The 25,596-nt window shown below is 47.7% G+C and overlaps 4 protein-coding genes across 5 annotated transcripts in view; all 4 read left to right on the plus strand.

Annotated features, from left to right (window-relative positions):
• The window catches only part of LOC135391002 (cytochrome P450 3A8-like), a 59,154-nt gene extending 52,131 nt beyond the window's left edge, over window positions 1-7,023 (plus strand). For both annotated transcript variants that reach the window (XM_064621054.1, XM_064621053.1), the window contains exons 8-14: window positions 1,170-1,285; window positions 2,092-2,224; window positions 3,255-3,415; window positions 3,637-3,728; window positions 3,793-3,936; window positions 6,453-6,615; window positions 6,845-7,023. In XM_064621054.1, coding sequence (XP_064477124.1) covers window positions 1,170-1,285; window positions 2,092-2,224; window positions 3,255-3,415; window positions 3,637-3,728; window positions 3,793-3,936; window positions 6,453-6,615; window positions 6,845-6,925 — 890 coding nt within the window. In that variant the 3' untranslated portion in view covers window positions 6,926-7,023. The remainder of the gene's footprint in view (window positions 1-1,169; window positions 1,286-2,091; window positions 2,225-3,254; window positions 3,416-3,636; window positions 3,729-3,792; window positions 3,937-6,452; window positions 6,616-6,844) is intronic.
• A 1,626-nt stretch (window positions 7,024-8,649) lies between these two features.
• Window positions 8,650-14,051, plus strand: LOC135392698 (uncharacterized). Its single transcript, XM_064623424.1, has 4 exons — window positions 8,650-9,053; window positions 9,488-9,676; window positions 12,087-12,403; window positions 12,631-14,051. The coding sequence occupies exons 1-4, from the start codon at window positions 8,700-8,702 to the stop codon at window positions 13,853-13,855; spliced, it is 2,085 nt and encodes a 694-aa protein (XP_064479494.1). The 5' UTR covers window positions 8,650-8,699; the 3' UTR covers window positions 13,856-14,051.
• Window positions 14,052-18,457: 4,406 nt separating this feature from the next.
• On the plus strand, window positions 18,458-18,967 carry LOC135390547 (receptor expression-enhancing protein 4-like). Its single transcript, XM_064620242.1, has one exon. The coding sequence runs from the start codon at window positions 18,458-18,460 to the stop codon at window positions 18,965-18,967; it is 510 nt and encodes a 169-aa protein (XP_064476312.1).
• Window positions 18,968-21,518: 2,551 nt separating this feature from the next.
• Window positions 21,519-25,596, plus strand: part of LOC135391004 (solute carrier organic anion transporter family member 4A1-like) — a 29,503-nt gene continuing 25,425 nt past the window's right edge. The window contains exons 1-4 of the mRNA XM_064621057.1: window positions 21,519-21,585; window positions 22,837-23,000; window positions 23,063-23,413; window positions 24,466-24,546. Coding sequence (XP_064477127.1) covers window positions 22,844-23,000; window positions 23,063-23,413; window positions 24,466-24,546 — 589 coding nt within the window. The 5' untranslated portion in view covers window positions 21,519-21,585; window positions 22,837-22,843. The remainder of the gene's footprint in view (window positions 21,586-22,836; window positions 23,001-23,062; window positions 23,414-24,465; window positions 24,547-25,596) is intronic.

Here is a 25,596-nt window from a genome sequence, read left to right on the forward strand (position 1 = left end):
AACTAGCCGAATCACTCTTGCACACTGCGGCTCTGCTGCGCGTGCACTCGTCGACAGCGTGGAATCCACACTGGGTAATTGATTTAAACTACCGAGAGCACAAAATGCCGCCTATCCCGCTGCGAGACAGGGAGGGGGTACAGACCACGAACGGTGCTCCACACAACATCCGTCAGGCTATAGAGGCCTGCTACACGATGCCAGCGGGCACCCGGCAACAAACATAAACTCAAAGCATGTTCTGCTGACTCCCTGTACTCGCAGAAGGGACAGCCGGGTGACGTTATACCAAAACGGGAAAAACGCTCACGCAGCGGCAAGACGTCATGCGCTAAGCGCCACTGAAGACTGCCCGCGGGCGTCCAGCCAAGCAGCAGTGGTCGTACGCCACGCTATGTGGCGCTGAATACGCGTAGAGTTCGGGGGTGGCTGATCAAGCGCAAGAAGTGCCATATAAAGGTGCCGCACAGGTCAGGATGTTATATCATCATCCGGGAAAGAAGCTCGCAGGCTGCGTATTGCCACAACGCAAGCCTTCAGGTGGGGAGCCACGCACTCTGAACGCGAGCGAGTGTGTGTCAGCTCAGAAAAAAAAAAAAAAAAAAGAAACGAATGTCGGGTTCTAAGAGAAAAGTTATTAGACCCCGAGCAGGATGCTGCTGCACTTCGAGACCCTGAAAGATCGCGTGCAGACCTAAGGCAAGGCACTTCACTTTGAAATCATGCACCAATAGACCGCCATTAACGCGAGGCTGATACATACAACCTCTTGATACCCATTCTACACAACCCCCCAGATAAACTGAAAGGCTGCACGTGTAGCGGCCTGAAGAGTAGTCCGCGGAGGGATGGAAATATTGCTAAATACGCAGGAAGACTGGCTCTGCAGGTAATGGGGAGAGAGTGTAATGGGGAGAGCTCATGGGAACTTGGAGTGGCCTGCAGCACTTAAAGTATTACGGGACGGCCAGAGGCTCGGGTAGTAGTAGAAGAGCAACATCATTCCCGGTGTACGCAGAAGCGACGGAGCAGCGTCCCTCAAAGTTCCCATTATGCTTTGCGCCGCGCGCTTTCTAAAATCGTCTATTTGTCCTCGTTCTGAACTCCTCAAACTTGTAGTAATATTTGGCTTCTTTTCGACATAAAAGTCTGCTTCTTTATTTCTCAAGTTCACTTTCCGTCCGTGCTGAACGCACTGAAAATCCCACATAGCGACACGAAGATATTCCACTGCTTGAAGGATATCGCTTCAGCAATGATGCACGAAAGGCGGCGAACCGGAACGGTAAGCGTTCCCACTTCTCTCGATTATTTACTTTTTAAATTTCCAATTTTAAGAAAAGTACAAATAACGCAATGACAGAAAAAATAAATGCTGACCAGTACTAACTTCCATGACACAAGAATCGAAAATGTAACAAAAATATGTCATATATGCGAGCTACTATGGCACGGTTTCACCAACGCCGATTAACATTTGAACCGAGATGAACGGTTCCTTAACTTGAATTTAACGCTGAACTGCGCTTCACTAAAGGGAATTACTGTCACTGAAACGTTCATCAAGTCATCAGCTAACATTCGTGTGAACTTTCAGCAGTTTGAAGTTTCAGCAACCCTTGATCTCGATTCAAAGTTAACCAGCGTTGCTGAACTGGACCTATGTGACATAAGTATCACGATGAAGTCGCTTTTTCATGAGGTTGATGTCTACGATGTCAATGTTATGATGAGGTCAATGTGGCACATTACGTACTTGAAGTCTTCCATATTCTTTGAATAGTGTCCTATCTATGCCCTTCGACGGAACCTAACCTTTTAGCGGAGGCTAACCTTTTCGGCGACTTCCTTCTTTCTTCATTCATTGTTTTTAGGCGCTTGAGGTTTTGTGTGTTTTTGTCCTTTCTTCTGTGTTCCAGCTTCAGAACATCAATTTTCATCGTGAACACCAGACCTTGCGAGTATGACTCCAAGGAGCCAACTAACGCACTAATATTAATTAAATTAAATAGTTTAGTTAAAACGTGTTGTAGTGAAGCTGTCGTAGTCGTCACATTCTATTACAGCATTATTATTATTATTTTGTTTCAGCGACGTGAAGATTTTCTACAGATGATGATAGACGCTCAAGAAGGGACGCTTTCAACCACGACAGAGAAAGAAGATACATCCCAAAAAGAATTTCATCTGGACGACGACATGAAGTTCGAAAGCGTGTCGAAAGGTAATACCCAGAGGACGGTGAGACAAACGAGTTTCTGTTTACCACGTATTGGTTCCACACTGACTCAGAACTCAGATGTAACGCCTACGACAAAAAGAAAGAGAAAACCTCAGAAAAATGGTGGAGAAACATCATGTAACGCAAAAAGAAAGAAAGAAAAGAAATACGACTCGTATACTACCAATGCCGTTCGTTTCGCCGTGCGAACAGCACGTCACTGTATGTAACATCCACAGAACCTGTGGTGTCAGGAAGGTCACTATCACAGGACTGGACTCAAACGATAGATAATTTATTCATGTATTGAATACTGAAAGTTTAATTTCATTGCGTTAGAAGTTTAAGAACGTCGCGTTATAGAGGAACTCCGCATCCGGCGTTACTGCGCCGGCAAACTCAAACGAAGTATATATGGTAAAATATTTAATTTGACACCGTGGCACTAAGTTATAAAAAAGGAGAACGAAAAAAGAAAGATCTTCTAGGTATCACGATTTTGTCAGGCATGACCAAAGTACGCTGCACGAAATTACAACTACTGAATACTGTTAGCTGAAAACAGCAGAATACCTTTGGTAGTAAAAGTATCCGTGAACCCCCCCGTCCTCCACTCCTTCCTGCTGTACTCTCTCCATCTGTCCACGTCTGTACGCCGCTCATAGCCACAGGTGCTTCGCGGCGCTAACATGGAGTTAACAAAAAATTTTTACGCGAAGAAAGCCGAGAACGCTTCGCGTTGCGTATAGCCTCTGTGTCTTTCTTTCTTTCTTTTTTTTTTTGTTGAAAGCGCATGTGATGTGTGTCGTGCTACAATCACAGTCTTACATTTCCAACTTGTCATTTGTGTTACCATCCAGTGTGCGGGACGATCCAAAATGGGGAAAGCGCGGAACGCATATCATGTTTGTCGATATTCGAGAATGTGGCAGAACAAATAGAACAAAGACAAGAAACACTCGAACGTGACACAACAATAGGGGCTGGAGTTGAGCCCAGCCCAGCCTGTTTCATGTTGATATCTCAAATTCAGGAATCACTGAAGACGAAGCTCTGGCACAATGCGTTATCTTCCTCTTCGCGGGTCTGGACACTACGTCCATGGCACTCGCCTTCGCAGCCTATCTGTTGACCATCAATCCCGACGCTCAGGAAAGGCTTCGAGCTGAAATCGATGAATGCTTCGAGAAACACGTGAGGAATCTCGGCTTTTTTTTTTTCTCGACACAACGAATGCTATGCAGGGAAACTACCTTCTCGGTGGTCATCAAATGTAAAATAGAGCTCTCTTTAAAATGAGGTATCCTAACTACGACGTATCGTCTATTACACGAAAGGCTTTGTTTAGCTCCAACAGTTCCTTCCATTTGATTGCGCGAAAGGCGACTAAAAACGTGCTTGCTCTCTGTCTTTAGGGAACCGAACCATCACTGGATGTCGTCAACAAGCTGCAGTACCTTAACGGCGTTGTGTCAGAAAGCTTGCGGATGTATCCAGTTGTAAACCGGTGCGTGACGTGCGTACGGTGGAGGCCAATATTTTCCTAATTTATTCTACGCGCCGTTCACTAGGATTGAACGACTGGCTCACGTGGACTACACCCTCGGGGACAGCGGTGTGACGGTGCCAAAAGGATGCTTGATTGTTGCTCCGGCGTATTCCATCCATCATGACCCTGAGAACTTCCCGGATCCTTACAAGTTTGATCCCACCAGGTGAATAAGGAAGTCTATACCTTTCTTTAGGTACGCAAGGGAAGGTTTAGTGGCACACGTAAGCAATCAGAAACGTCAGTGGTGCTCATGACTAGTTCTGATGCTACCTGGTCTTATGCGCCGTGTCAGTTTGTCTCTGGGCAGAGGAGAAGGTAAAGCTCGGAGAAACCACGTGACAAAGTGTCTGTCCAATGACAAGGCAGCAATAGGGGGTATCCATAGGTCGGCATGGAACCACAGAAGAAGCCATGTGCTCCTCACATCGAGCTGTTACCCCTATATTTGGAATAGGGACCAAAGAGGTCACTCCGCGGGAAATAGTGGAGGGAGCGAACTAGGGAGCTGCGCAGCGCAGACAGCTGACCTAGCGTATTGCACGAATCCAACCAGGACACTGGTTCTGGCAAAACACCCTACGTGTACGCGTTTCTTTAAAGCGTGTCCACAGAGCAGCGGGCCCAAAAATGCAGAAACCAACATTTTAGCACAAGAAAAGCTGGCAGCAAGCACATATTGTGTGGGTTCATGCGGAGTGAACGGCAGTCTACATTTTCTTGCAATGTCTTCTTGGGAAGCCAGCAAGCTACAGATCTCCCTCTCGCGGTATACAAGCAGAGTTCGAGGTAACTCGTTACAAGTAACTTGTTAACTGTAACTAAGTTCCTTTTTTTGGTAACTTGTAACTTAACTCGGTACTTTTGCGCCGTGGTAACTTCCAGAGGAACTTGTTCCTTTTTCAGGTGACTTTGCCAAAGTAAGTTAAGTTCCAAGTTACTTTTAATTCGCTTTTCACTCACGCGCACATATTTTCTTGCTTTCTCTCCGGTTCCTTCAATGGCATTTTTTGCCATAAAAAGTGATATTCGGTGAATGACAGTATTTTGTTCAGGAAGTAAGAACCGCTGCCATTGAAATCAAGCTGAACCATTGTGCGCCCACATGGAGTAAGATGCAAAGCGTTCGAATAGACCTCTACCAGAGAAACGCCATCATGATGTTGGTAGATACACTGGAACCGGAACAAATCGGAAGGAGAGGGCTGTGTTCCACGAACGGGCACTTGTTCGCTGCCTGCTGTTGAAAGAAAAGTAGGGCAGAAGGTCACGTCCCTTTCAGGGACCATCGTAATCCCCTCAAGACCGTGCGCGACCCTGTTCACCTCCAGCTTCGAGCGTAGTTCAACCACGGTCCGTGGTTCAACTCTACCGAATTTGTGGCGCTGTCGAACCCTATGACACAATTTGTTTACAAACAGGGAGAGGTCTATTGTTGGATATAAGCGAAGACGATCTAGGCGTGTTGCTTCCTCCGCAGGTAACTCAAGGTCTAACTCAACTGCTCACGCGCGCTGCACCCACGTAATGCTATCTTGTGTCCACAGTAACTTGGAAGTAACTCGTTCATTTTTTTAGGTAACTCAGTAACTGCGAGTTACATTTCAGGCTGAAGAACTTCGTTATTAACTTATTTTTCACACGGTAACTTAACTTGTAACGAGTTCTTTTTGACGAGTAACTTCTCAATCTATGGGTACAAGTAGTGCAAGGCCGTGTTGTACCGATACGAAGCGGGACTTGTCGAATCCGACAAATGGAGTTGTTTATATATTCTTGGGCCAGCACATGTTTCGAGTGCCTGTGCGCAACGTTCGCGTGTCATTTCTGGCCAGCTTTTTGAAGTTTGTAATTGAAACTTGGTAAATTGATTGAAAGCGACCCCGCATACTTGGCCGCCATTGGCAGGCTCCGGTTATTGAGAGCGCCGCGTCGCTTTGTGTGGAGCACGACCTACTAGATTGTAACGACCATGTCATAGGCACCCCTTCCCAGCGCCGCATTTGGAAGCTAGCGCTGGCGCTAGCTATCGGCCCGATTATTGCTTCCTCAGTTTCTGCAATACTTTGTACTTCAGCTTTCCTTAGTATTTTTGTACAAGCGGTGTAGTATATCCCACAATAGATGCTTTCTAAAGTTGATTATCATCATCATTCTACATGTTTTCATAGGAGCATTTGCTGTCGTCTGCTACGGTAGTCGTACGTCCGCTTCTGTGCGTTCAAAATTCAAATTTCCATTGTCCAATCACGATGTAGATCTCGCGGGCCGATGAGTAGCGCCCCCAGCGGATTCTGCGGACGGGCTCCTCATAGGGGTTGCAGATTATGACATGGTCGTTATAATCCAGTAGGTCGTGGTGTGGAGTACTCCGAAGGTTCAGCATCGCCGGGGTCACAATCGCTGGAACAGTCTCGAAGGATAAACAATTAAATGCCATTATGCGAGGGTTAGAATAAAAGAGCTCTTGCTGAGAGATACCATTGGAGACTTCTCATTGAGAAGATCCCCTTCGTCAATCACGCACGACAACGATATCACTCCATTCAATCAATAACATTATCGGTAACTCTCCGACACCCAAGCAGCGCGCAATTTCGAATCAGGAACGTATTGTACATATATTGGGATTTGTGAATAGGACCACGGTACAGTTTCTTTTTGTTTTTTTCGTCGAAATAGGTTCATTGGAGAAAATCTGTCGTCGATCCGACCGTACACGTACCTGCCATTCGGAGCCGGTCCCCTCAACTGCATCGGCAGCAAACTTGCACTTCATGCCTTGAAGCTGTGCCTTCTGCACGTTTTACACAGAGTGGAATTTGTGCGAACAGCAAACACTAAGGTAAAAATATTACGAACGTTGAACCTGTGTGATAGATTATTTAATCGGCCTTCAACGTGCAACCAAAGCACAACCTCCTATGTGCCTCCCGTTCAAACATTTCACGACTGTTTTATTTTGTGCATTACAAGCACGTGTCTCGTATTCGCAAATAAATAAATAAATATGCATCGTAGTCATACATTAAGAGGAAGTGACATTTCATACATTGCACACGTTGTAATTGCAGGTACCCATCGAGTTCTGTGCTGGATTTACAACTGTGACTACAGCGAACATTACAATCGGCATTCGAAAACGACTGGCTTAAACCACAGGAATGTTTCTGCTGCGAAATTTGGGTATCATAGCGGCAGCAGGAATGTGTGCACATATATATTCGTAATAAATGACCAAGTACCTACGGAACTTGTTTGAGCGGCAGCGCTTTAATTTTCACGGGACTCCCTTGGGTGTACACACGACAGATCCCACGTGCAAACTGCGAACTAAATATCTTGCGTTCAGAAGCACACGTACAGTCAACTTTTCGCCCCCGGGGGGACATGGTGAAGGCTTGCCCCCCCACCCTCCCACCCCGTATTCTTGTTTCCCGAAAGGTGTCTTTTGTGCGCCCTTTTAGTCGGGTTCAGAGGGAGCAGTAACCAGCCCCGTAGACGCCGGCCCAGCATGTTCCGCATTGGCTTACACGGGTGACCTGGGGCTGCCGCTTAGAAGCAACGACACTCAGCGAGCGATACTGCCTCCGACGACTCCATCGCAAACAAAACCATGACTGCTGGCCATCCGACAACAGGGACTGGAGACACAAGGTCGCACGTCCTTGCGAAACCGAAACAAGTGAAGGCTCGCCAGTTTTTTTTCAGAAACTAGTAGTAATGCACAAGGTTAATGAGATTGGTGTTTTTCGTACTCTGTGAGATTGTTTTATAACACGAAAGAAGAAGGAGAAAAAAAGGTCAGAGTGTCTCGAACGGCGTCAGCAGCCATTTTCCTTCGCTGCCACTATAACTGTATTGTCACTACATCTTGCTGTAACACGCCGAGGCCTTGATGTCTGTCCAAGGCTAATTACCAAGGATAAAAAGCTTACTCGACAGAAGACACCTCTGCTAAAGCACGTATAAATACCATGGCGCTCTTTCCAAGATCCCTTTGCGGACCAAGGCAAATGGACGAGGAAGGGGAAACAGAAGGAGGAGAAGAAGACGACGCACGTACGTCTTACGTCATAGTTTCTCATTTATATCTATTTATTTCCGTTTCTTTTTATATTCCATCGCCCTCTTTCACACATTGCACTGCATCCCTGCTGACACAAATGCATCACCCTCATATCAATCATGGTGGTTGATGGTGCTGGTGAAAGGGCTCGACTGACGCCCTGGGGAATGTGCGTCTGTGGGGACTTCTAAGGGAACTGTGCCGACATACGCCTGAAATAGGTATAGAGAAACAGGGTAGTTGGTAAGTCATACTTACCCTTAGTCCCTAAGTCGTAAGTCCCGTCATACTTACCCTTAGTCCCTAAGTCGTAAGTCCCGTCATACTTACCCCTTACTTAAGTCATACCAGTCCGTCTGCTGCAAAAGAATATTACATATGTCTGAAAGCGTCCGAGGAAGACCCAAGAGAAACACCAGCGAGCACAGCCATCACCGGGATTCGAATCCGGGTACTTCCCAGTCTTGACGTGACATGGCCAGCACGCTAACCACTGAGCCACGCGAGCTGGTCCTCACCAATCATAGCTAGTAACGAATAGCTTAGCCTTGGGCAATCTCCCTTGGTGGATAACGGCCAGCGTCCGAGGTGGAAGAAGAAGAACAACAACGTCAGATGACAACTGCGCTCACATTGTTATGGGGCCTTACATACGATTAATATAATTATAATATGATCACGGCCACATAGGCGCCATTACACCCAGTCCTAGCTCACCATACCTCCTTGCCGATCTCCCATCGTGGCTCACGGCCATGTGTTTCAGAGGATAAAGAAGAAGAAGATCCGTGTCTCGTGCACGGATATAGCCATTACCGATTACCGTTCCACTGCAACCATAAAGCCCCTCTAGCTCCTCTATGGATATTAAGAGGACCGCTATATCACCGGAACCCGTTTCTCTCGTAGCGGGATCATCACCTCAGGAGTTTTCACCTAGCACCCTGCTCCAGGGAATAGCGAAGAGAAGAAGTCGAGCGAACTGCGTGTTCGTTGTCGTCGTCGCCGTCGTTCTCCTTGGCTTGGCGAGCCTCGTGTATTCGTGGCTGTTCCATTCCACTCTGACCCATTCTCGTCAACAAAGTCGTGCTGCCAATTTCTGTTGCCCGCTCATCGTTTATGACCTGTACAATGTGATGAACGAGAGCAAGGATCCCTGCACACAGTTCTACCCTTACACCTGCTATGCGTGGAAACAAAATCGTTCTACTACGGTAAGGAGGACCGCGATCTTTAGCAGTGCTCGAAGTCGTGCGCTCCATTCGTCAATTAGTGTACCAGGAACCACCAATATTTCCACTGTGCGGTGTGTGGTGCGCAATAAAATTTACGGGTGTAGTTCTGAAGACGGGTTTATAGTTTTCATTACAAGCCCCATTTTGAAGAAAAGCCGGCGTCGTAGCGGGGTGACTGAGGCGTCCGTGTACAGCGCGACACGCGGAACTTCTTGCGTATGCACCTGTATCGCACCCTATTAAGAACCTCTGCTATACAGCACAGCGACGGCCTTGTTAATCCGAACGGGGATGGAGTAGGTCAGACTTCTCTATACGGCCCCGGGGAGGGGGTCGCGCTGGCTCTGGACGGTGCCGCCATGCGCTCTCTGGCATGCGTATACGCTAACACGCGCTCTCTTCTAATTACTCAGGTTCGCAAGCATCTTATGGAAGACGTCGTTCATCCAATCCTCCAAATGAAGGCCCCTATCTTGAATGGAAAGGAGGTCGCCAGTTCACCATCAGCCAGGATCATTGCTTATCACTATGGAAGTTGCATTCAGCAGGGACATGAAAGCCTCGATATTATTATCAACACGTCGATCCACGCAGTACTCGAGGTATTCGCATATCCTTCCCGTTGTCCTCCTGTGTGCACCTGGCAGTCGGCAAATGTCCAGTGCTTGCCCATTTGTCGCTGGATTCGCACGTGGCTTGCAAAGCTTCGTGCTGAAGTCTGGTCTGCTCAGTCGATTGAAAGTGACCCTAGTGACCCCGCATACTTGGCCGCCATTCATAGCCTCCGGTCATTGAGAGGGCCACGTCGCTTTGTGTGGAGTCCTCAGAAGGTTTAGGATCACGAGGTTAACAATCGGTAGAACAGTCCCGAAGGATAAATAATTAAATGCCATTATGCGAGAGTTCGAATAAAAGAGCTCTTGCTGAGAGCCCGAACCAAAATTTTCCGATCTTAGATACCAGAGGTGAACCTAAGGGACAAAAAACGCAGTTGAACATAAGGTGCGATCGGAATAGTGGGTGCCTGAAGTACGTGTAACCGGAATATTTCGCTTTGAAACAGTCGGAAACATTAGAAAATTGATTTAGTCTGATTTTGCAGCCGGCTGCGCACTCCGGTGACTGTATTCGGGCATAAGTGTGGGGACCGACTTCACTGGCGTCGGTTATGAGCGAAGGCTGTCCGTCATAAAATGCGTTCCTCCGATTCGCAATCTGTTGCCAAACAGTCGCTAGAAACATCTGCGTTCATGCTCTCGGTGGTATCGGATCGCAACCAGCCTGGCGACGCCGTCAGCTGAGCGATTGGAAATCTCACCGGCAATGCAAATTACGTCACCGGAAGAGGCGAATCAGAGAAGGGCAGTTTCAACCGGAAGCTGGCAGTTTGCTTCGAATTCCGCGATGTTTTTGCTGTTTTACGAAAAAACTCGAACGAGTTTTGCGAAACTTTTTTTATGTTTTCTTCTTGGAAGGCATCTCCAAGTGGATATCACATTAACTTTATAATTCCGGATCCCTCGCGTACACCACCGGTACTGTGCGGTAGGGTTAGCCGCTACGCTACGACGACATTTCATTCCTAAGTTGTAGGGTATGTCCATATAGGAATATGACCAGCTTTTGTTCGCCTGTCCGTCTATTCACACGAGCGACATCCTCACGGAATATTCTAGTGAAAGAAAAAGCGAAAACACTGCTCACACAGCCGAAGTTTCGTCACGTGTTATGTGGTTCACATAAATTCACACGGTGCGGAATATCGGGATTGGCGTACTGCGCATTTAGCAGACGACACTTAGCGGACGACACCGTCGGCGTGTTTTCGTGTCGTCTGCTACGGAATATCTTGTGGCTGTGTAGCAGGATATTCCCCACGGTTAGCAGTGTACATGAAGACACGACGGTGAGCGCAAGCGTTCACGTGACAGCAGAAAGCTATGACGCTTTTCGCATCTTCCGCTTCTGGGGGAATGTCGCTCGTGTGAATACACGGTCAGTGCCGTGTATGCCAAAGGGAGTCTGGCCATTAGGAGGAGCCTAAAAAAGAGGCTCGACCTGTCAATCAAATTGAGCGTTTTTCATTGGCTGCTGTTTCCTATGCGGACGGCCATGACACCAAAATTTTCCCGAAAATGGCGGCGTAGCTTGGAACGGCGAAGCGAGGATTTCATGAGAAATTTTTTCACAAATTACTTCAATTTTATTCAGTAAGTGTACATTCTGTTGCAATTATCTTGCAAATCACATTTAAATTACGCTCAGTGTAGATGTTTACCTGAAAATAATATATTTCGTCGTCCTTGTTAGGCCTAGTAAAGACAGCGATCACAGGCAAATAGCAAGAAAAACGCTACGGATGGCCAAAAAATTGCATCTTTGCCCGTACTTGACTCAATCTTATGTTTCGTAGTTAAAATACGTATAATACCGTCAGTTTGTTCCAACAAGCGCTTCTGCCAGCCAATCAGTTTTGCTAGCAAGTGCCTCTGCTACTTCTGCCCTTCTGCGTCTTCCATGCCCCTCTCCATCCAGATGGCGCCTTTAAAAGTGGACGCAAAATCCATTATGTTAGTAGGTTGTCAGGGAATATCCTATTCCATCTAATCCAATCCAGTTTCCCGAAAATGTCGGCGCTCAGTGAATACAGGTAATATATAGCTTGGATAGCCTGGGATTAATAGCGAACTGTATTTTGGCTCGTGATTGGCCAGAGAGCTCAACAAGTGGGTGGGGCTCCTGGTATAGGCAGGTCCCATTAATGGGCAGACTCACTTTGACATACAGGGCACCGTAACACGGTGTGTCTCTTCAATACTGTTTACATGAGGGTTGTGATTACGATATGGGCGCGGAAAGGCGGTAAACGTAGTGGATTTCAGAATGTGGCCACGATCTATGCGCATTGTTGCTGACATGTGAACGATTTTGCGAGCCATTCGGCTGGAAGTTTGGTGGAGTTGTAGGGCAGCAGTTAAGTTTGTTCACGGACGATGATTTTCTTTCTTGAAGCTTCTACGAGGCAACCTCTCTCCAGCGTCTTCTCAGGCCGTCCTGCTAGAAAATGCGTTATACCTGAGCGCCGAATGCTACCTCTACTCCTTCATGGACTCCTACTATATCGAGAATCCGAAGCGAGGCACTGCGACCATGTACATCCAAGTCAGCGACAGAGGTCAGGACGCCCTGCGGAGGAATACACTTGAAATTGCCACGCCAATCCTGAACAACCATTTCGGTATGAGAGTATTAGTTGATGACGTCATGAACTTCATGCGAGAAATTCAACGACGTCCGCCCGACATGCCACCAGTAAGGGAAAAGACAGAGTGAGTACCGTAGCTTCCATACGGTACCACCTTATGCAACGATACAAAAACGATGCCAAATGATACAAAAGTATTCTACCTTTTGTATCGTTGTCAAGGTAACCATGTCTCTCATTGCACGAGGAGAAGTTTCAGCACTTTAGTACCCCTTCAAGTATTAGTAGTTAGAGTTTTCAGTTTAACAATAACGTTAGCCAGCGAAGACTCACATGACGCTATCATTGCAGCCTGGACGCGTCAACTATAAGCTCGCCACAAGAAGTAGGTCGCTGGAATGTTACTTTCAATCACTTGCACGAGCTACAACCGAAAATACGGCAAGAAACCTGGGACACAGTCTTCGATTCGCTTCAGTACTGGAGAAATTCGACGCGCATCGAAGTCACCAATCGTCCAGGAACCGCTCACATCCTCGGCCTCTTCGCAGACGACAGCAAGCGACGCGAAGCCATATCGCTTCTCGTGTTATTGCCAGCAGCTTCACTAGACCCCGGCCTCTGGAACCATCAGGAAATCAGTGGTCCCGAGAGCGCCAGGACATGCGAAAGAAACATCAACGTTATCTACCCTTTGTGGGATGACGCACTCAGCAGGGCACTGACCACTGCCGAAAGCGACGCCACGGTTCGCAAGATATACAGCGACGCCGTGTCTGCCGTTAAGAACGAGGCATTCCGCCGCTACGAATCGTCGCAGCACTCCACCATAGTCAGTGTCCTGCGGAAGAAATCTCTCCTGCTCCCTTCGGAAAGAAACCCGACCGACTTGAACCCGAGTTTCGTCCCGATCAAGGGGAGCCATGACGACGTGTCGCGCTCCTACTTGCACTGCAAAAACAACTTGGCGCTTTTTAGATACTGGGCGCTCTACGATAGGTATCAGGAACTTAATTTCTTTACACCAGATTTTGCGCAGGGCAGGGACGTCTACGACACGTCAATTCTGATAGCTGACGAGTACATCTACGTTCCACCAACGGCGTACGCTCTTCTGCACCTTGAGGCAGCCACAGATAGGTTGGTCAACATGGCCATATTGGGCATTCAATTCGTAGACGCCCTGTGGACGGCCATAATTAATAACGTCGACGAAGCGGACACTTCTTTGACCTTATGGAAGTGTAGAGGACTGAACGGCGCTGAAGCCTTGAACTCTTTCAGTCTTCCTTGGCTCACCCTCGGCACTACGGCGCTAGCGTCCATGGAGCCTACCTGGACCACAATGATGGAAGGCTGGGGAGCGATGAAGGTATCACCGAGCAGAGTGTTTTACATGCTGGTGTTTTATCACCACGTCTGCAACAGTGAGATAGACACCGAAAGATCCAGGCAGCTGAGCCGTTTTGTGAGTTCGGTGCCAGATTTCAACGCGGCTTTCAACTGTACAAAGCGCAACGATACGTGGCGTGAAAGATGCGAAGGTTTGAAACATGAAGCCATACATGAAACATGAGGTTTAGCTATAGCAGTTTGAATAATTGGGAATGATATGCGACTTGTCTGTGAGTGACATGCGTGACTCTTAGCTTACCGACCGACTGAACCTTGGCTATCGCGTGTCATATATATTTTAACGTTATGTTAACGTTCGTTATATTAATTTATATTAATCGTTTAGAAATCGCAACGTAGTAAAAACGATAGCTTCACGTTCTCTTCACCCCGTTTTTGATTCATACAGAGACTGTCTTCCGGCGGTCGAGTTCAAGAGTACTTTTCTGTGTGTAACGGCACACTCTGCTACGCGGTATGTCGGATATCAAGCTTCACTTTTTGCAGAGTACGTACTAGTGATTCAGCCCCCAAATGTTTCCCCCCCCCAATTTTTTCCTGTGTACCCCATTTTTTTATAGTTCCCCGCCGAGTTTTGGTTCTGGATAAACTGCTGAAACGTACCCTCTACGAAAAAAAAAAAAAAAACGAAAAAAAAAAAAAACTGTCCACCGGTAAGGTAACCCGCCGGGGACAAGTGACATGAGGTCCATACATTATGAATGCGAATATAATTGGTACGTGGCTATGAATACGTTCCATACCAGTTGGCCGCTCGGAACCGAAAGAAGCGCGTTGTCGGAGTTGTCGGTTGTAGTTCTCTGCTTCTGTCACAGGTGGAGCCATGGTGTTGAGCTCTGAACAGTGCAATCAACAGATGTTTTGCACCGCACAGATGGTAGCGCGAGTTCTTTCTGCTGTCTTCTCGTTACTGAAGAGGTTGTCACTGATGTTGAAAAATTAAATGAAAAAAAAAAGAAAAACAACTAGGAAATTACGACACAAGGCGCGATCGAGAAACAAGAAGGTGCACGCATTTACTCTTTCCTACTACAAAATTGGCCTGCGCGATATTTACAGACTCCTAGCAGGGGCGGATCCTGACACGCGCTTTGGAGGAGGCGGGGGGATTCCAATGTCGAAGCACGTAATTATGGAGGGGAGAGGAGGAAAACTAATGTGTAACCTAGCGTTTTGAGGGGGGGGGGGGCGATCGCCCAGCGGCCCCCTTCGCCTTTGATCCGCCACTGACTCCTAGACTAATATGATAATGAAAAATAATCTGAAGAGACAGATTTACTTGACAAGAGGAGATGAAAAGTGGGAGTATACTAAAAGGGCTGAATGGAACATCGAAATGGACGTAACGAACAAATCAGTTCCACCAGCGGCTTGGACAAAAATAGGCTTGCAGCGCTGCTCTTCACGTCTATTGGTTGGGGTGGAAACCATTAATAAAAGCGACGAAAGCGAAACTGCCGCGTACCTGTGCAGGAAGTTGCCACTAGAACTTCCCTATACAGAGCAACAGCAAAAATTTCCGATCGAGTGCAGCAGGTAACTTTCGCAGCGAGCACTCAACACGAATTCGATTTCGATGCGTGCGAATATGCATTTCCGGGTATGGGGCCGGCCATCAATATTCTTTGAGAGCAGAATTAGGTTTCGCAGCGCCACCTCGCGTGCTCAAAATGGCATAACCAGTATACGGGGACAACTTTTTGAAGGATTGCTACTCAACGTAAGTGCTGCGGCCCTGCACGAAAAAAAAAAAAAAAAAAAAAAAAGAAAGAAAAGAGAGAAAAATGTGACTCACAATGCCCCCAAAGCACTCGTGCTGTAGCATGTTGTGAACGTCGTATTGACGCTATTCGCGTTATTCATGAACTAACCTGCTGAGAGGAATCTTACGGGTATACAGTTCGCGAAAAGTGAGTATGCAGGCAGTCACGACGTAAGACGGCAAAGCACAACCCAGATAAACCACGAAATCTCCGGAACATCCCATAACATGTTTGCTTGAAACAACATTCTTCGCTATCGACGAATTCGTTCACCGGACGTTGCTCCAGATTAAAGTGCGCCGCTTTTTGATCACACACGGTTGAAATGAGAGCGTTCCTCAGCGTTCCTTCCAGCGCTCCTCCGCGTTTCTTTTTCTTTTTAATTCCGTGCTAACGCCGTGAAGCAACAGTGGCTATGAACAGCGTACAGACGTGGAGAGGTGGAGAGAGGACAGCAGGAAGGAGTGGGGGACAGAGAGGTTAGTATGCGTCCTGGGCCGACTTCAGGGGTAACTGTGCCGACATGCGTCTGGAAAGTCTTCGGAAAACCCAGGGAAAACCTCGTGCAGAACACCCGGTGCACTCTAAGAAAAAAAGGAGTACTTTTACTCCTTTTGGGGAGTAATTGCATTGCCACAAAAAATAGTCCCTTTCGGGAGTAAATGCACGGGAGTAAATGAATGTCACAGAGTGAAGACCGCATTTCACGCGCTGTTGTAAGGGTCCCAAGTACATAATTGGTGCGCATGCATGAAAATACTTTGAAGTAAACCGTCAACCGTGATATATCGAGTGATATAAAATCTTGCGCCATACTAGGGCACAATTTGCGAAGAAAGATGCGCTAACTGTTTCTTACTCTGTGTGGCTGGAAAATTGCTACGTTGTCTGTGTTATACAGCCTTATGTCCTTCAAATTGACCAAGGGCACATATTTACGTAGACTGTCGCATTCAGGAGACCATTCGCGAAGTTTAGTGACAATTGGCAGTCCTGGGGAGTAACTGTCGGGACTAAATGTTGGGTTGGGGGACTAAAATGGGGAGTAATTGCACACTAGGGGAGTAGAAGCTGCAATTACTCCCCGTTTTACTCATTTTTTTCTTAGAGTGTGGTAGTATTCGAGCCCACCACCTTCCAGTCTCGGCGTGGAAAGCGATCATCGTTCCTCCTGTTGCTCCTTGAGTATACAAGACGCATGTTAACGCCGGTGCCTCTTGCTCTGTGTTCGCACACGGCTAGCACAAAGCATCGTCGGCCAACCATTAATGTTCTATTCGGTGCGCCGTGACGTCGTCGGTGACGTAATCGAGCGGTGACAGGGTCAAGTTTTTTCCCCACGGCGCTCCTGCTGCAGCTCGTGGTGTCAGAGGGGTCGAGTTGCCATGTGCATCAGACTACACTCTAAGAAAAAAGGGTGCGAAAAGGTGGTAACTTCTATAGTTACCACCTAGGTCACCATAGCGTCTGATAAAGGGTGCAAAAAGGGTGGTAAAAGCAATTATCATATATCCAACTAGCTACAAAGAAGGCGTACGCCCCCGTCGCTCACCGAATAAGAAGCGGCAACCCTGCCGTTCGTGGCAGAGAGTGACGAAGCAGGTAGAACTTTGCAACCGTTTAGGCACAACATATGCGACAACTATTACCTCCAAAAAGGTGTAACTGCTCCACACTTTCTTTCTAAGAGTGTATATAGCCTTCGCTACTTCGTCGTTAATGGTCTATGTAATTATTTATTTGTTTCCAGAGAACGTACACCGGTACGTGGGCCCGAAGGCTCATGGTGGCACTGGGCCCGGCGTCAGCGGCATATTTTCTCGTGAGAAATCCGTTCGCTCGCCAAATCTAAAACTTCAGTTGTTTCAAGTGTTCAGGAGCATCTCTTCTGTCAAACAAAAGCGAGGAAAAATCTTTTCATAGTCCCTTTAAAGTCGTCATTAAGGGGGTAGTGAAGTGCAAAGATTTCACTCTTCGCGGATTGAAAGATGCCGTTACCTTAACAAGAACGCAAAAGGAACGGGATTCATTCGCTGCGTCGCTCGTGACGGCATTGCGGAGCGGCCTGTGATTTGGAGTACTCAAGGGGTCTCCAGCGATGATTGGAGAAATCGTTTGAGAAGACCAATGAGAGCACGCTCCGCATTGCCGCCCTTCTTAGGAAGGAGAGAAGAGGGGAAAGTGTGAATTCGGGGTTCGTTCGCGCATAAGTCACGAACGCCGCCGCCAATGAATTACGTTACTTTTATATCCCTGCCAAGGTAACGGAATCTTTCATACCGCAAATAAATTTTCTTCGCACTGTAGTGCTCCTTTAATGCAGACATGGTGTTATGGTAGCATCGCTGTCCGACATCTTTTGAGAGGAGGAGGAAGAAGAAGAAGAATGCGTGGGATCGAGTCCCACTAGCCCCCCATAGTCCCACTGCACTCATAAAAATGAGCACACACCTGCATAGTCATAGTCATCTCATTCCAAGTTTGTCCTGGCCAATCTCCCTTCCGGATGAGGTGCCATGGTGTGACGGAGGCTAAAGATGAGATGAAAATGAGCTTCACCGCAGAGCACGGTTCTAGCCAACCATCGTCCCGCGCGACACCGTTCCTTGAAAACGGAGGACGTACTGCGCCACAGCGTTATGCAGTTCAATATTGCCACTATGTATTGGCATCGAGGCGGAAGACCAGTCACAAGGACTGGCTCCCATATAACTATCTCAACAAGCTAGGACTCAACAAGCAGTTCAATATTGCCACAAAAAATGGCCCGTTGTCCCCCAGGAACCAGGGACAGGAGCGTGAGGAATCGGGGCCAGGAGCGTGCGATGCGGTGAAGCTCTGTTTTTAGGGTGCTGGTACCTTTACGTCGAGAGAAGACGACGAAGGTAACGCGTGCACTTGAACATCGCTTAGCCGTAACGGACTATTCCTTCCACCTGTCCTCTACCACGACCACGACCATCACCACCACTGCAATGTTTTGGGTCATCTTGGTCTTGATGAGCCTGCTGTCGACCACATGCTGCCGGTTGGTCGTCCTAATCGTCGGCGCACTGTTCCCGGCGTACGCTTCCTGCAAGGCCGTGCAGTCGAGGAACGCGAGGGAATACGTCCACTGGATGATGTACTGGATTGTGCTCGCTTCTCTGCTCACCCTGGAGCCCATCGTAGACAGCATATTTGCGAGGGGCCTGCCCTTCTACAACCAACTGAAGATCGGCGTTGTCCTTTGGTTGCAGTCATCGACGAGCAAGGGAGCCAGCCTTATATTTCGCAAGGCCATCTTGCCGCAGTTCAAGCGCCGCGAGGCCGAAATTGACGTTTATCTTGATAAGGTTAAAGTAGAAGCTGAACGCGTGGGATCCACCACAGCCAAGTACGTCACACATGTTGTCGTACGCTACGTGATGAAGCACATAAGAGAGAATTACGGTATCACTGAGCTCGTTGTTAGCGATATGAAGACCATCAGCGACCAGAGTGAGGTGTCCTCGCCCAGAGATCTCTAAAGCGTCGGCAGAAACCGCAGGGCGAGTTCGGTGAGACGATTGTGGTGCGCGATTCAGAAAATTGCCGAGAATATGGTGGATTGATCGAATAGATCGATGGAGTTTGGCCATATAGGATTGTTATTCGGAACTTCAACGAGGAAATCTTGTGGAATGTGACAGGTGGAAGGGTATTGTCGTAACTGGATAAATGAAATCTCAAAAACGACTCTCTCCTTTTTTTTAGTCTTACAGGTACAGGTGCTTTATAGAGCGTTCAGTGGACTTCTTCCCATGGAGAACGACCATTAGCCACAAGGGAGGTTCGCTAGAGCTATGGAATTTACTACGAAGTAGCTATCTAAACTATGGCTATGACGTAACTATGAAAAACTGGACCGTACTCGTCCCTTTCAGTAGGGTTATACCACCATACCATACTTGCAGTGTACAGTCTTCTTCTTCCTCGCAAAAGATGGCCGTGGTGATACCGGTGGAAGGGTTCGCCGTTGTCGGCCTCACAGAGGTGGGGAACGTCACGTCTGGTGGCCTGGGGGAATGTGCATCTTGGGCCGACTTCTAAGGGAAATGTGTCGACATATGTCTGAAATCGTCTGAGGAAAACCCCGGAAAACTCCCAGACAGCACAGCCGGTACCGGGATTCGAACCCGGGTACCTCCCAGTCTCGACGTGAAAATATGGCCGTGAATACCAATTGCCTAGCTATGCCCCTGCCCAAGCCATGGTCAATGGCCAAGCTATGGTAACCCTGGCTGGTAACCGCCATAACCTGGCCAATCTTCCTTAGTGGCTCACGGCCATCTTCTGATTGGACGAAGAAGACGAAGAGTCTGAGTGTACCATCATTATCATCGTCCATTGAGTATCATCGCGCGCATATCTAAGTGGTATCGCCTCTAGCGATAAAATTCCCCATTCATCATCCTAAAATAAAGTTGTTGTTGTTTATAAACTTATCTATATTTCTGTGTGTTGCGTCTCTTCAGGTTTACAGGCACAAGATGGAAAAGGTGCACGGAAAACGACATAAGAAGAAGGGCGCGAAGGGTCACACTAAGAGTACGGCCCCGGCTGCCGACACTAGTGACATCACCTCCGTTGTTTCTCCTGTTTCGCTATCCTCCCCGCTTCCGACGTCTCCCTCATCTGAAGCGCCAGATACAGTTAACTTCTGCAGTTGATGCTGCTGATGTGACGGCCAATCGGCCTCATTCACCACCTCCACAACCTCCATCACCCCAACCATCACATTATCTGTCCAGATTGTCATAGTCGTATCATAGTCTAGTTAGTCAATTCCATAGTCCTGGCCAATCTACCTTGTGGCTAACGGCCATTCTCCATGGGAAGAAGGAGAGACGACGACGACGATCACAAAGGCAACTTCACAAGTACAAGTTGTTGTTGCCCTGAGGTAGAAGAAGAAGAAGAAGAAGAAGAAGTTGTTGTTGGCTATGGCCCTTGCCCTTAGGAGGGTTCCTCCCGCCTTCGAACAAGTTATCCTGCTGTCGGACTCCCTATCTGTCATTTCAGCCTTGGCGTCGCCCTCAGGCTTCCGGGCGTCCTCAGAGTCATTGGTATCCATCTTGGCTCGGCTTGCCCCACCTCATATTCGCAACGTCATAATCACGTGGATTCCTGGCCACTGCGGACTCACCGCTGACACCGCGGAAACCACTCACCACTCACCGCGGAAACCGCTGACACCCTCGCTAAAATGTCCCTCTCCGGAGAGATTCTTCCTCTCCTCCCAGTACTTGCTCGCACTTCTGTTGCCAGGTACAGACGGCTCACAAGTCTGTCTCGAGCTGCCCCCCCACGCCCGCCACATGAACACCTCGTCTTTTCGTGGAACCCTAACCTCTGCAGCTCAAGGCAGACAGAAGTCTTGGTGACGAGACCTCGATGCCTGGCGCTGCCGCTAAATTTTTACCTCCACCGTGCTGGACGGTCTTTGTCCCCTGCTTGTTCCCACTGTGGCCAGGATGAAACAACTAAACACTTCTTGCTAACCTGCTCTCAGCTCGGCCAATTACGCCGCAGGTATATCTGAACACCCTTACGCTTGTTAGGAGCCCCACTCTCATTGGCGTCAGTGTTGTCTCTCGGAGCATCACACACTGCGCTCTGTCATAGGGCTGTGGTAGCGGGTCTTGCATCCTACATCGTGCTCTCCAACCGCTTCTAGGCACTTCCTTCCTACTCTCATACACTTTCACGTACACACACATTCATACAGCCATCCTTTTGGCCCTGTATAGTCGCCATACGCATATTCCTACATACGTGCATATCCAGTTCCTGCATTAGTCATCACATGTCATATATGTCATAAGTTACTTGGATCCGACTTGGCCTTAGTCCCCATCATTACTGCACAGACATAAACAAACACCTCACGCCCCTTTTGTCCTGGCCAATCTCCCTTAGTGGCTCACGGCCATTATCTCATTGGTAGAAGAAGAAGAAGAAGAAGAAGTTGTTGTCGCTCGAGGAGCAACAACAACAACAACAAAGAAGAAACCCTGCACGAGCGCAGTTTGTCTGGCACGCACTCGGGAACGGCTGTCGTGGTTCACCGCTGTGTCTTCGCCCTACATATAGTGGTAAGCTTGTCGTAAGTATTTTCTGACGCTGCTTTTTGCAGAACGTGAATGAACTGTGGCTGTCGCGGCTTTGCAAGAATGCCTGGTGTTTACTTGTTTCTGTTTCCTGGACGACACTGTGAACAGCTGGAGAGTTTTCAGTGGTTTGCTGTGGCGGTTTTTAGTGCGGATTCGGATTTTTTCTGAAATACTCGAGCTGTTCCTGGCATGACGGTAGAAACACCAACGTGGTCCACCGTAGCAAGTTATTTTTAAACTTCACCTGCATATCGTTTGTGTTGCTTCAGGCTACTTCCTCGCGCTCACATCATCCGGCCGTAGCAGTGATATCGTCTGGCAACAATGGCATCACGTGTGAGCGTGTGAGGGTACAGCCACCAGATTCATCATCATCGCTATATCCACACCGATTCCCTATATCCCTAAATTCTGTCTGCAGCTGTCAACCCTTTATTTGTTTATTGTAAACAACTCGTCACCGACACACACCGCGTCTTGTAGTCTCACCCGGATGCGGAATTTCGCAGTGTTATTAGTGGCTGCCTCTAGAAGCCAACAGGACAGGAATCATCCGTTGCTCCGAAGCGCTGATGCACATATCTGAAAAGGGTTGAAAACTGGGCTGTTCTGTGTCTCATTTTAAAATGGATAATGCAGGGTAACACTTAGGAAGGACGACGCAAACCCAGCACTGTCTGACAAACCAATAGTTTATTCATCGTAACGACAAGTGCCTATATCCAATTTCCCCTCGTCACCTTCTTCAGACATATCGCTAACAGGCGTTGAGAAGGTGGTGGGGAGAGGGAAAGGGGATATATAGGTACTTGTCGTTACGATGAATAAACTATTGGATAGTCAGTGCTGTGTCGTCGTTCCTAAGTCTTACACTGCACTGTTTTTTTTTAAATCCATTTTACCACCACACCAACCTTCCCGAATCGCACTCTCCGGGTCTCTTAGTCAGCTGGACTCTCGCCCTTTCTCTCTATCAAAATTGCTTGGTCCCTGGCCGAATCCAGCCCACCAACACTCTCCGCTCAAAGCTCTTTTGACCTTTCCGTACACAATCGGACTTCGATCGTTATTGTGAAGAGGCTCATTAATTCATTCCCCACATCACCACCAGCGATGGCTTAGAGTATCGCCTCTAGCGATGAAACTCCCCATTCATCATCTTAAAATAAAGTTGTTGTTGTTGTTGTTTATCCATTTTAAAACATATCTGAATTTCTGTCTGTTGTGTCTCTTCGGGTTTACAGGCACAAGATGGAAAAGGTGCACGGAAAACGACATAGGAAGAAGGGCGCGAAGGGTCGCACTAAGAGTAGGGCCCCGGGTGCCGACACTAGTGACGTCCCCTCCGTTGTTTCTCCTGTTTCGCCATCCTCCCCGCTTCCGACGTCTCCCTCAGCTGAACCGCAAGGTGCGGTTACTTCTGCAATTGATGTGGCTGATGTGACGGCCAATCGGGTATTCTCTCTCCAGGGTCTTCTGTTGACGCCGCTTCAAGAACAGCAACCGATGTTTCTCCTTCGGTGCCTGCCCATGCTGCTGTTTCGGAAACCGCTGCTTCTCCTCGACCTGCTCCTAGTGTTCCCGTTCCGGAATCAGCAGGTGCCACAGCACCTGCTGTGGTGCACTCAGCAGGTGCACTTGCAGGTGCACTTCCTTCTACGCCTCCTGCTGTTGCCTCCACGCAGCCTGCTCCTGAGAGCCGTCGCAGTCTTGCGAGCCTGGTTCCGTTCGCCATTGACGATTCGCCATATAATACCCCAATTACCCTTTCCTACTACAGCAAACACCCGTCCGGACCTATTGGTAACGTGCAAGACAAAGGTATGCGTTGATTTAAGCCCTTTAACAGGACGCAAGCATACGGAAGTAGAGTACGAGAAAATTTTTTCAACCACGCTGCCTGGATGGAACCGAGACGTGTAAATGACCCGCGGTCCTCAAACACCACATTAACCTTTCTTTTTTTAAAAAATCAAATCGGTGTTTTAAAAGAGATTCCTATACTGAATAATTTACATATACATGATATATACGTAATATTACATTACCTTGTAAGGCCCCGGGACGGAATGGTAGTCTATGCAATCCCGCACTTGAAGGTGGGCAAGCTCATTTGGTCTCTGCACGGTGCACGGTGGTCACTTGGGAGTTCGACGTGCACTAAGTATTCGATGCAAGCTTTAAGGACACGCCAGCAGGACTCGATTGCACGCGCTAATCGATGTAAAGCGGTTGGCTACGCTTCTTAATACCGATGCTGGACTCGCGGTGGCTCAGTCGGTGTATCGTGTCCGCCTGCTGCTCCCAAGATCGCGGCTTCAAACCCGGCTGACGAAGGTGGCACCTTGCTGGAAGGGTACAAGTTGCCAAGACACGTTGTTTTCCGCAAGGGACGTTAAACGTGGTGTGCCGTGTCAAATTTTCGACGCCCGTTAAAGAACCCTCAGGTGGGCAAAATTACTCCACAGTCCCCACCACTGTGGCGTCGCTCGGGACGTAAAGCCCGTATTATTAATTAATAATACTTTACTACTAATTTCTTACTAAACGATCTGAATAAGTACAGTGAAGATCCTGCTTAAGCCAAACAAGGCTTGTGGGCTAGGCCCTGCAGAACAGTCAGACGAGCCAGAAAAGAGTTACATGACCGTAATAACATAACATCATGCATAATATATCCATGATGTACCTAGGCAAGTGCTGTTAGCGGGCACGTATAAATAAATAAAATAATAAAATAAATACATAAATAATATATAATGAAATCAGGTATAATATATAATTACATTTTTATTTAGTGCCCAAAAATGGCGCTAGGCCTTATTTATTTATTGACACCCGTCATCACTCAGCAACGACAACTTTGTCCGCAGGAAGCAAGGACGGCCAACGAACTGCATCCAAAACAACTACCACCAGGAAAGGAGCAGATACATCCGAAACTGCACCGCCCGGTAACTTAACTTGCAAATGTAGTCTTGTTTTGTAATCGGGAATATGTGCCCACAGTCAACGTAAGCTTGGTGGTCGATCGTTAAAGGGGTTGCGACGTGTCATCCCCGGTTACCTTACACTTTAAGGAAGAAATGGAGTAAACTGGGGAGTAATTGCAGCTTCTATAGTCCCGTAGATTGTAATTACTCCCCATTTTAGTCCCCTAACCCGAAATTTACTTCCCAGGACTGCAAATAACCACTGAACTTCGCAAATGGTTTCGTGAATGCTGTAGTCTACGTAAACATGCGCTCTTCGTGAACTTGATGGAATAAGGCTATACAACTTGGCGAACTGAACAATTTTCTACCCCCACAGGGGAAAAAAATGACACTAGACGTGTTTGAAATTAGTGTCATTTACTTGTTTCTTTAATGGTTTGCCCCCCCTCCCATTATAATTCACTGGCTTGCACTGTGGCATTGAGGAGTGCTCAGTCACCCTCCCAGGTGTATATCGCTCGCAGAGCGACCCCTGGTTTGCCAATTCCGAACGATGCGCATCTACTCAGAGCTGACGAACCGCAAACACGGCGAAACATGTGTCCTCTGGTGCTGTCGCATCGTTCCATGAGTATCTGTTTCTCTGCGTGCAGCCATAGAAGCCATTTTAATCTGTAATTTTGAATTTCAAACACGTCTAGTGTCATTTACTTGTTTCGTTAATGGCTTTTCCCCTCATTATATATATATATGTATATAGGTTAGTTTACATGAAGAAGCGCGGTGTGCAGAACCACGTACTTGGCACACCAAGAGAGCAAAATAAGCTGCCTTTCAAAACTGGTGCTGAAAATATGAAAAACACTTCGAGAAAAATGCCTGGTTTTTCACAAATGGTTATGACCACGTTCAGCAGCACTGAAATTATCTCCTATTTACACACTCTATTGTTGCCTTTGTCGACAGTTTCCGGTCGGATAAAGAAATGGATGAAGAAATGGAAAAACCAGAGAGAAACATCTAGGCTGACATTATTAACAATGGAGGGCTTTGTGTTTGCTACTGCAA

This window comes from Ornithodoros turicata, chromosome 4 (genome assembly GCF_037126465.1).
Source record: "Ornithodoros turicata isolate Travis chromosome 4, ASM3712646v1, whole genome shotgun sequence".
NCBI lineage: Eukaryota > Metazoa > Arthropoda > Arachnida > Ixodida > Argasidae > Ornithodoros > Ornithodoros turicata.